Source organism: Rhinoraja longicauda, chromosome 13, assembly GCF_053455715.1.
Source record: "Rhinoraja longicauda isolate Sanriku21f chromosome 13, sRhiLon1.1, whole genome shotgun sequence".
NCBI lineage: Eukaryota > Metazoa > Chordata > Chondrichthyes > Rajiformes > Arhynchobatidae > Rhinoraja > Rhinoraja longicauda.
In genome coordinates this window covers 52,540,964-52,552,490 of record NC_135965.1, presented here as the reverse complement: position 1 = coordinate 52,552,490, position 11,527 = coordinate 52,540,964, and the positions used below count along the sequence as shown (strand labels likewise).

At 42.8% G+C, this 11,527-nt stretch overlaps 1 protein-coding gene across 1 annotated transcript in view; it reads right to left on the bottom strand.

Moving 5' to 3' along the window:
• Positions 1-745: 745 nt before the first annotated feature.
• lekr1 (Leucine-, glutamate- and lysine-rich protein 1) overlaps positions 746-11,527 on the bottom strand; it is a 118,023-nt gene continuing 107,241 nt past the window's right edge. Inside the window, exons 12-13 of the mRNA XM_078410106.1 lie at positions 7,905-8,204; positions 746-2,808 (exon numbers count right to left, since the gene is read on the bottom strand). Of these exons, the coding sequence (XP_078266232.1) occupies positions 2,422-2,808; positions 7,905-8,204 (687 nt within the window). The 3' untranslated portion in view covers positions 746-2,421. The remainder of the gene's footprint in view (positions 2,809-7,904; positions 8,205-11,527) is intronic.

The window sequence follows — 11,527 nt, the reverse complement described above, 5'->3', positions numbered from 1 at the left end:
TGAATAAATACCCTCGATTTGTACCAGCATCTGCAGTTATTTTCTTACTCTATCACTAAATGTGGCATTCAGTTGATGGGCCTTACCTCCGTAAACTGTTCCATGTGTTTCTTCAAACACGATAGCACAATTTGTGAATTCTTGAGTCAAACTGCCTGAGTTCCAAGCCTATATTGTTGGTATGCACCAATGCACATTCCTGAGATCCAGAGGCAGCTGTTACTGCAACAGCTGATTTCACTCGAAAATGAGACTTTAATTTATCAAATGCTGTAGATTAGGAACGTTTCAACTGGCGCTGAGAATAATATTTTTCTGTTTAGTGTTCATAGAATGTTTGGTGTGCTTTTCATATGGATTTCATCGGTCTCTTTTTTTCATTTCAATGTCTTTACCTGTTACATGATAGGATTGTAAATCGAATTGGGAATCACGCAGTTAACTTTGCACCAGAATAAAGCAAACACGAATAAGTTTATTTCCATTTACAGTTTTAAACTTTTTTTTAATTACTTTTGTTATTATCCATTCATGAGTTACTATAAAAATATTAATTTTTATAAACATATAAAATACTTTAACTAATATTTCATAATGTTAAACTATATAGTTTAAGACTAAAACAAAATATTTTGGAAGATCTATTTAATTCTAATTCAATTTGGCAAGGATAAACTAATACTATATTTTAATGTCAAAGTAATTCTCAATTGAGAAATCAAACATATATATTTAATTTCAATGAAGCAATATCAAAATTAAAACAGAGATGATAGAAGCATTAATAAAATTTAAAATATGAAAAATGTATATGATCAATTACATTTATGGAAATACAAAGAAGGCGATAACGGAACAACTGATAGATACGCAAAATACCTCTCGTATTTATAAAAGAGGGAACAAAATGAGTGTGCCTCTAGAGATTCAATGGCTGTTGCTGGAAAAATAATATGATATGATAAAATCGTTGGCATTTGGCACGGTGGCGCAGCGATAGTGTTGCTGCTTTACAGCACTTGCAGCGCCAGAGACCCGGGTTCCATCCTGACTATGGGTGCTGTCTGTACGGAGTTTGTACGTTCTCCCTGTGACCTGCGTGGGTTTTCGCCGGGTGCTCTGGTTTCCTCCCACGCTTCAAAGACGTACAGGTTTGTAGGTTAATTGGCTTGGTATAAATGTAAATTGTCCCTAGTGTGTGTGGGGTAGTGTTAAAATGCTGGGCACTAGTCGGTACGGACCCGGTGGGCCGAAGGGCCTGTTTCCGCTCTGTATCTCTAAGCTAAACTAACATTTGGCAACTAGTGTATGGCCAGTTATTGAATATTTCTATCAAGGCCCTGACACTGTAATGTCCTATTAAGCACAAGACAAAAGCAGGGTGTCAAGGGTTATGGGGAGAAGGCAGGAGAATAGAGCTGTGAGAGAGAGATAGATCAGCCATGATTGAATGGTAGAGTAGACTTGAGCCAAATGGCCTAAGTCTGCTTCTATGATTTATGAACTTTGTAGCCAGAAACTTGCTCATATTGCCTCCTTTTACTTTATGATGAAGTGGGACTTGTATACATAATGAAGGCCCACTTAAGCGTGATTGCCAAACAAAGGCCATGGGGAATAGCACAATAACAAATTGCAGAAAGAGATTAATGAAGTTGTAGAAAAACCATGTATAAGTGGGATAAATGAACATGAAGATTGAGAAGGGAAGCATCACTTAGCAAAACTGATTAATGGATACACACAGCATGGAAACAGGCCCTTCGGCCTACCGAGTCCACGCCGACCATCGGTCACCTGTTGACATGTTCCATGTTATCCCACTTTCTCATCCACTCCCTACACACTTAACTAGGGGTAATTTACAGATCAAACTCGCGCGTCTTTAGGACATAGGAGGAAACCAGAGGCACAAGGAGAAATTGCACGCATTACAGGGGGAACATGCAAACTCCACCCAGACAGCACCCAAGGTCAGGATTGAACCCGGGTCTCTGGCGCTGTGAGGCAGTAGCTCTATCTATACTCTACTGTATAAATGCTGATAAAGATTGGAAATGAATCCCAGTGCTTTGTTTGGATATTTCACAAAGATAGAAATAGAATGCTTGTGAAAGCAAATACATAGCCCCTGAGTATTGAGCGCTTGGATAAATTGTGAGCATACAGTGCACCCGAGAAAGTGCAAGAAAGAATGCTGTGTAAACCGACTTGAGATCCATTCTATTTGTCAGCAGTTCATGATTTGTCAGGATTAGGAAACTGCAATTAGTAACCTTAACTTGTATGAATGCACGAGCACTTTGCAGAAGATACTTGGTTTAAGTTCATCACTAGGATCCAATATATTCAAGCATGTGCGATGATGAATAGTCTGGACGCATTGATTCCTTTCGCAAGCACCTTGAGTGTGGACGCAGACTATTTTCTTTTCACGGCCGCTGCAATCCTGTGTTTGATTTCACTGATGGATGCTGCCCCCCCCTTTGTTGGGTGCAGCACTGGGATGACAGGCAACGAGATGCAGCCGGCACTGTTTAACGGGCTGTTTTTTGCCGGGAGCCCTTGCAAGCTGTTGGCCTTTGACCAACTGCTGTTGGAGGGTGAGCTTTGCATCTTGCGCGCCTGGTTGCTGGCGGGCGAGGAGCAAGAGCTCAGGCTTCCTTGGCTGGCTGACAGCTGAGAACGTGCAAGCTCTCTGCTCAGCTTCTTCAGTTCCATCAGTTGTTCTCTGGCCTGACTGAGGGCCTCCGTCAGCTCATAGCGTTCCTCACACTCTCTGCGCACGGTTTCTGCAAGGAAAGTGTTCTGTACGGACAAATGAATGAATGAATGAACGAATGAATGAATGAATGAACGAATGAATGAACAAAACACATGGTGCTCGTGTTTTATTTACAGAATTGATGTTTTATTTGTGGATAGGACAGGTTTGGAGGGATATGGACCAAACGTGGGCAGGTGGGACCAGTGTAGCTGGGACATGTTGGCTGGTATGGACAAGTTGGGCTGAAGGGCCTGTTTCCATGCTGTATCACTCCATGACTATGAAAATGCTTAGAATTTACACAGAATTGAGAATAAATCGATCTGGAAATCGGTGTATTGTGAAACGTAGAAAGGCCTCTTGCCCAGAGTAGAGGAATCGAGGACCAGAGGACATTGGTTTAAGGTGAAGGGGAAAAGTTTTAATAGGAATCTGAGGGGTAATGTTTTCAGCCAAAAGGTGGTGGATGTATGTAACAAGATGCCAGAGAAGGTAGTTGAGGCAGGGACTATCCTAACGTTTAAGAAACAGTTAGACAGGTTTGGAGGGATATGGACCAAATGCTGGCAGGTGGGACTAGTGTAGATTGGTCGGTGTGGGCTCGATGGGCCAAAGGGCCTGTTTCCACACTGTATCACTCTATGACAGCAAGATCAGAGAACAATTGAGTTTAATAGACAGCTAACAGTTATTAAATTGGTCGTAGAGAGACACTAAGAGCTGGAGTAACTCAGTGGGTCAGGCGAAATTTCTGGAGAAAAAGGATGGGTGCCATTTCAGATTGGGACCCTGGCCATATTGAATTACATAATTAAAAACACTTACTTGTACAACAATGATTATATTACAGGAAAACATATTTTGTACGATTTTGATGATGACGGAATATTTTTTCAAAAGGAAAGTATTTTTCAGAAACTGGGAGAATATTTTCTGATCTATGTTCCCATTGAAGAAGACTATATGTTAACACAATATCTAAAAAAAAATGTACTTTCATCTTTATGTAGTAATGCATTAATGGAGTTTAGAGAGCAAAGTTGAAGTCAATAGCCAGAAAACATGGAAAGTGGAGAACAAAATATTTGGTAGAAACAAGGAACTGCAGGTGCTGGTTTATACCAAAAATAGATACAAAGTGCTGGAGTAACTCAGCGGTTCAGGCAGCATCTCTGGAGTCAAAGGATGTGTGACGTTTCGGGTCAGAATCATCTTCAGACAGAAGATCTCCAAGAAGGTCTGAAGAAGGGTCTCGACCCGAAACGTCACCCATTCTTTTTCTCCACAGACGCTGCCTGACCCACCGAGTTACTCCGTCACTTTGTAGTCTCTCGTTAACAAAATATTTGGGGCTGTTTGTGTACTAGATCAACAATTTATCTCTCTACATCATCATCTATATCTCAATAGACAATAGACAATAGACAATAGGTGCAGGAGTAGGCCATTCAGCCCTTCGAGCCAGCACCGCCATTCAATGCGATCATGGCTGATCACTATCAATCAGTACCCCGTTCCTGCCTTCTCCCCATACCCCCTCACTCCGCTATCCTTAAGAGCTCTATCCAGCTCTCTCTTGAAAGCATCCAACGAACTGGCCTCCACTGCCTTCTGAGGCAGAGAATTCCACACCTTCACCACCCTCTGACTGAAAAAGTTCTTCCTCATCTCCGTTCTAAATGGCCTACCCCTTATTCTCAAACTGTGGCCCCTTGTTCTGGACTCCCCCAACATTGGGAACATGTTATCTGCCTCTAATGTGTCCAATCCCCTAATTATCTTATATGTTTCAATAAGATCCCCCCTCATCCTTCTAAATTCCAGTGTATACAAGCCCAATCGCTCCAGCCTTTCAACATACGACAGTCCCGCCATTCCGGGAATTAATCTAGTGAACCTACGCTGCACGCCCTCCATAGCAAGAATATCCTTCCTCAAATTTGGAGACCAAAACTGCACACAGTACTCCAGGTGCGGTCTCACCAGGGCCCGGTACAACTGTAGAAGGACCTCTTTGCTCCTATACTCAACTCCTCTTGTTACGAAGGCCAACATTCCATTGGCTTTCTTCACTGCCTGCTGAACCTGCATGCTTCCTTTCATTGACTGATGCACTAGGACACCCAGATCTCGTTGAACTCCCCCTCCTCCTAACTTGACACCATTCAGATAATAATCTGCCTTTCTATTCTTACTTCCAAAGTGAATAACCTCACACTTATCTACATTAAACTGCATCTGCCATGTATCCGCCCACTCACACAACCTGTCCAGGTCACCCTGCAGCCTTATTGCATCTTCCTCACAATTCACACTACCCCCCAACTTAGTATCATCTGCAAATTTGCTAATGGTACTTTTAATCCCTTCGTCTAAGTCATTAATGTATATCGTAAATAGCTGGGGTCCCAGCACCGAACCTTGCGGTACCCCACTGGTCACTGCCTGCCATTCCGAAAGGGACCCATTTATCCCCACTCTTTGCTTTCTGTCTGTCAACCAATTTTCTATCCATGTCAGTACCCTACCCCCAATACCATGTGCCCTAATTTTGCCCACTAATCTCCTATGTGGGACCTTGTCGAAGGCTTTCTGAAAGTCGAGGTACACCACATCCACTGACTCTCCCTTGTCAATTTTCCTAGTTACATCCTCAAAAAATTCCAGTAGATTTGTCAAGCATGATTTCCCCTTCGTAAATCCATGCTGACTCGGAACGATCCCGTTACTGCTATCCAAATGCTCAGCAATTTCGTCTTTTATAATTGACTCCAGCATTTTCCCCACCACTGATGTCAGACAAACTGGTCTATAATTACCCGTTTTCTCTCTCCCTCCTTTCTTAAAAAGTGGGATAACATTTGCAATTCTCCAATCCACAGGAACTGATCCTGAATCTATAGAACATTGAAAAATGATCTCCAATGCTTCCACTATTTCTAGAGCCACCTCCTTAAGTACTCTGGGATGCAGACCATCAGGCCCTGGGGATTTATCAGCCTTCAGTCCCATCAGTCTACCCAAAACCATTTCCTGCCTAATGTGGATTTCCTTCAGTTCCTCCATCACCCTAGGTTCTCCAGCCCCTAGAACATTTGGGAGATTGTGTGTATCTTCCTCAGTGAAGACAGATCCAAAGTAACGGTTTAACTCGTCTGCCATTTCTTTGTTCCCCATAATAAACTCCCCTGCTTCTGTCTTCAAGGGACCCACATTTGCCTTGACTATTTTTTTCCTCTTCACGTACCTAAAAAAACTTTTGCTATCCTCCTTTATATTATTGGCTAGTTTACCCTCGTACCTCATCTTTTCTCCTCGTATTGCCTTTTTAGTTAACTTTTGTTGCTCTTTAAAAGAGTCCCAATCCTCTGTCTTCCCACTCTTCTTTGCTATGTTATACTTCCTCTCCTTAATTTTTATGCTGTCCCTGACTTTCCTTGTCAGCCACAGGTGTCTCTTACTCCCCTTAGAGTCTTTCCACCTCTTTGGAATAAATTGATCCTGCAACCTCTGCATTATTCCCAGGAATACCTGCCATTGCTGTTCTACCGTCTTCCCTGCTAGGGCCTCCTTCCAATCAATTTTGGCCAGCTCCCGCCTCATGCCTCTGTAATCCCCTTTGCTATACTGCAATACCGACACTTCCGATTTTCCCTTCTGCCTTTCCATTTGCAGAGTAAAACTTATCATGTTGTGATCACTGCCTCCTAATGGCTCTTTTACCTCTAGTCCCCTTACCAGATCAGGATCATTACACTCTCGTTTCCCTTTCCCCTAACTCGTCTGCAGAAGGGTCTCGACCCGAAACATCACCCATTCCTTCTCTCGGGAGATGCTGCCTGTCCCGCTGCGTTACTCCAGTTTGTTTTTCTTTGTGTCTATCTTCGGTTTAAACCAGCATCTGCAGTTCCTTCCTACACAATTTATTTCTCTGTCCACATTATTACAAGTGACCCCCCTCCCCCTCTCCCTCCCCGTGTTTATGCATTTGTCCCTATCGCAATGCCCTGTAAAGCAGAGGCTGGTTATCTGTGTGTGTGTGTGTGTGTGTGTGTGTGTGTGTGTCAAGAAATGAGAGTTGAAAAAGAACACATTTTGTGTAGATTTATTTACTTCATTCCCCACGTCTATTTTGTGAGAGCTAAACGTCATTCTGTGATTCTAACTTTTGAGCCGTGATTTGGGACTTCTGTAAGGGTGAATTTATCTAGCCCTAAGGGCCATAATGCAATCAATAATAATTAATCCCTTCCTCAGCTCCAAGTGTGTGGTCGTGACGTCATTGTAAATGTTAGCGTGCTATTTGACTGTCAACAGTAACCCAGCAAAACACTGTCAGTCTTGTCAATATGCTAACATAATTACAGTCAGTGAGAAAAGCACTTGTACAGAGTACACATGCTTAAAAATTCATCACTGGTGAATATGAGTAAATATGCTGTGAATAGTCTCATCAGTCTGACTCTTTTCTCAAGTACCTTGAACTTAGAGACAGACTGCTTCCTGTTTTACAGCTACTGCAATCCTCTATTTAAGTGCCTGGAACGGGCTGCCAGGGGCGGTGGTTGAGGCAGAATAGATTGTGGCATTTAAGAGACCTTTGGATAGGCACATGGATGTGCCTGGAATGGGTTATGTGCAAGCACATAAGAGTTGGTCTGCCTCACCTGAAAGGACTGTCGGGGTCCTTGGACGGAGTCGAGGGGGTGAACCTTCTTCAGCACTGCAACTGATACTCTTTGGTATAAACCAGTATCTGCAATTCTTTGTTTCTAAGGCACTTTATGTCTCCAGAGATGTTGCCTGACCTGCTGAGTTACTCCAGCACTTTGTACTTCCAGAGATGCTGTCTGACCTGCTGAGTTACTCCAGCACTTTGTGTTTCCAGAGATGTTGCCTGACCTGCTGAGTTACTCTAGCACTTTGTATTTCCAGAGATGTTGCCTGACCTGCTGAGTTACTCTAGCACTTTGTGTTTCCAGAGATGTTGCCTGACCTGCTGAGTTACTCCAGCACTTTGTGTTTCCAGAGATGTTGCCTGACCTGCTGAGTTACTCCAGCACTGGGTCCTTTTTTGTGAACCGGCATCTGCCATCTCTTGTTTCTACACTTTGGTTTGATATGTGTGGACCCATACCTCTTTCTCAGTCTGGCACAGCTCCTCTCTGAGTTGCAGTATCTCCTGTTGGCTTTCTCTTGTCTCGATAGATTTCTGCTGCACCTCAGTCCTCAGTTCCTCGTTCATGGACTCTACTCTGTTCTGTTCCTGTTTTAACTGGGTCTCTAGCAGAGAGATTCTTTTTCCCAGTTTACTGATTTCATCGTCTTTGCAGTGGTCCTTTTGGCTTAGTTGGCACTGGGCCTCCTGAAGCTTTCTCTTCACGCTGCTGATTTCCATCTGAAATTCTTTGGTTGCAGCATTGACTAAATCAGGAACCTGATGATTAAAACATTGAAAAGCTTAATTCACAGTAAACTAGCTGAAGTCAACGTGAACACGCGATTTCCCATTGCTTGGTTCGTATTGCCCTCCAACTAATAATTAGATCGATGTGTACAATTGTTTTAATTATAGTCTCTGGAACGTCAGTGGTTTGGCAGATATCTAGACCGGAGTCTGAAGAAGGATCTCGACCAGAAACGTCACCTATCTTTTTTCTCCAGAGATGCTGCCTGACCTGTTGAGTTACTCCAGCATTTTATGTCTATCTTAAATGTTTAGTTCAGTTTAGTTTATTGTCACGTGTACGGTGAAAAGCTTTTGCTACGTGCTAACCAGTCAGCGGAAAGACGATACATGATTACAATTGAGCCGTCCACAGTGTGCAGATACAGGACAAAGTGAATAATGCTTAGTGCAACGCATAGTCCAATTAAAGATAGTCCAAGTGTCTCCAAAGAGTAGATAGTAGTTCAGGACTGCTCTCTAGTTGTTGATAGGATGGTTCAGTTGTCTGATAACAGCTGGGAAGAAGCTGTCCCTGAATCTGGAGGTGTGTGTTTTCACACTTCTATACCTCTTGCCTGATGGGAGAGGGAGAAGAGGGAGTGAGACTGGTCCTTGATTATGCTGGTGGCCTTGCTGAGGCAGCATGAAGTGTAGAAGGTGTCAATGGAAGGGAGGTTGGTTTGTGTGATGGACTTGTCTGCGTCTACAATTCTCTGCAATTTCTTGCGGTCTTGGATGGAGCCCCAATCGTGCTGTGATGCGTCCTGATAAAATGCTTTTCAGTTAATGAGGAATAGTTCTTATTGTTGGAGTATCCTTGATCGTGATTAATTCTTTAAAAATACAAGCAATTAAAAAAAATAGCCTCTAGGAAAAGGGAAACAGAGTTAATGTTTCATGTCAAACTCCATTTGTTATTATAATAAATAGCTGTAAAAAAAAAAAGACCTAAAAATCAGAAATAATGATATTTGAAGCAAGCTATGAAGATATGGTAAAAGTCTAAACCTCATCAAAGAATAAAGTACATGTTTTATACGAAGTACTGAGTGAAAAGCCTGGTCCAGTTTACCAATGCCTTATTATTATGGAGGTTATGTTAGAACTTCATACTGATTTTATTAGCCTGGCTGCTTCTTCGTCTGGATCATGATGTTTCAGCCATTGGAATTCAGTAACACAGAAAATATTGAGATTTAGAACGATGAGCTAAATAACCTAACAAATTACAAAGTGCTGGAGTAACTCAGCGGGTCAGGCTGCATCTCTAGAGAACATGGATAGTCGATGGGCCTTCTTCCAACCCAAGAGATTGTCTGTGTAGGAAGGAACTGCAAATGCTGGTTTAAACCGAAGAGAGACACAGAAAGCTGGAGTAACTCAGTGGGTAAGACAGCATTTCTGAAGAAAAGGAATAGGTGACTTTTTGGGTCGAGACCCTTCTTCAGACGTGGGTCTGAAGAAGGGTCTCGACCCGAAATGTCACCTATTCCTTTTCTTCAACGATGTTGTCTTACCCGCTGAGTTATTCCAGCATTTTGTGTCTATCTTCTGGGAGATTGTCTGTCCATGTTCTCCAGATATGCTGTCTGAACTGCTGAGTTATTCCAGCATTTTGTGTCTGTTTCCATATTAAACCAGCATCTGCAACAAGGAACTCCTTGTGTCTAAACTTGAAATGAATTATTTAAGTGACATAAAAGTTAAGAGGTTGTATACAAGTTGGATGAAGGAAATACAAACAATATAAAGGGTAGACTGCATTGGCAACTCATTATTTTTAAATGCAATGTTAAACCAGGGCCATCATGTATAATTTCAGCAACATTACTATCTTTTATCTTATTGCAGTGAATGAGTTGCTGCTATTTTTAAACTGTCTGTCATGTTCTGTCCAACACACCCATATCTACAGTGTTGGTGAAGTGCTCTAGATATCGTAAGGACATGACAGCTTAACATAATGGAATTGTTTTGCCTTTCCTCTCAAATGACCAACAAGATTTCACAACAAAGGTAGACACAATACACAATAGACAATAGGTGCAGGAGTAGGCCATTCAGCCCTTCGAGCCAGCACCGCCATTCAATGCGATCATGGCTGATCACTCTCCATCAGTACCCCGTTCCTGCCTTCTCCCCATACCCCCTCACTCCGCTATCCTTAAGAGCTCTATCCAGCTCTCTCTTGAAAGCATCCAACGAACTGGCCTCCACTGCCTTCTGAGGCAGAGAATTCCACACCTTCACAACTCTCTGACTGAAAATGTTCTTCCTCATCTCCGTTCTAAATGGCCTACCCCTTATTCTTAAACTGTGGCCCCTTGTTCTGGACTCCCCCAACATTGGGAACATGTTTCCTGCCTCTAATGTGTCCAATCCCCTAATTATCTTATATGTTTCAATAAGATCCCCCCTCATCCTTCTAAATTCCAGTGTATACAAGCCCAATCGCTCCAGCCTTTCAACATACGACAGTCCCGCCATTCCGGGAATTAACCTAGTGAACCTACGCTGCACGCCCTCCATAGCAAGAATATCCTTCCTCAAATTCGGAGACCAAAACTGCACACAGTACTCCAGGTGCGGTCTCACCAGGGCCCGGTACAACTGTAGAAGGACCTCTTTGCTCCAAAGTGCTGGAGTAACTCAGCGGGTCAGGCAGCATCTCGGGAGGGAAGGAATGGGTGACGTTTCGGGTCGAGACCCTTCTTCAGACTAGACGGGTCTCGACCCGAAACGTCACCCATTCCTACTCTCCTGAGATGCTGCCTGACCTGCTGAGTTACTCCAGCATTTTGTGTCTACTTTCGATTTAGACCAGCATCTGCAGGTTTGTTTTCCGACAAGATTTCACAACAAATGGCTCAAAACTTTCAGAGTTATTTTCCGGTTCTAAATATCTCCAACAATGTTCATTCTCTCAACTTTTATTCGGTCAAGTATTGTGATGCCATAGAAAGCACACGATTGATTGCTGTTTGCTGTGATGGCTTAATCTGTATCAAACATCAATCAGGGAGATTGCAGCTTGTAATCCTGATATCTAACGTCTCTGAGATTTCAGAACTTCTGTTAAATATAACACTTTGAGACAATAGTAATTTTCCCCACTGTTGTGAGAACAATCCCAGCGAACAATGTGACTAAGGGGAAGAGCTTCACCTTTTGGCCGCTTACACCAAACAAGTGTGCATTAATAACTGTGGAATTATTATTTTTTGTTGTTGTTTAGTTTAGAGATACATTGCAGAAACAGGCCCTTTGGCCCACTGATTCTGTGCCGACCAGCGATCCCCACACACTAACAC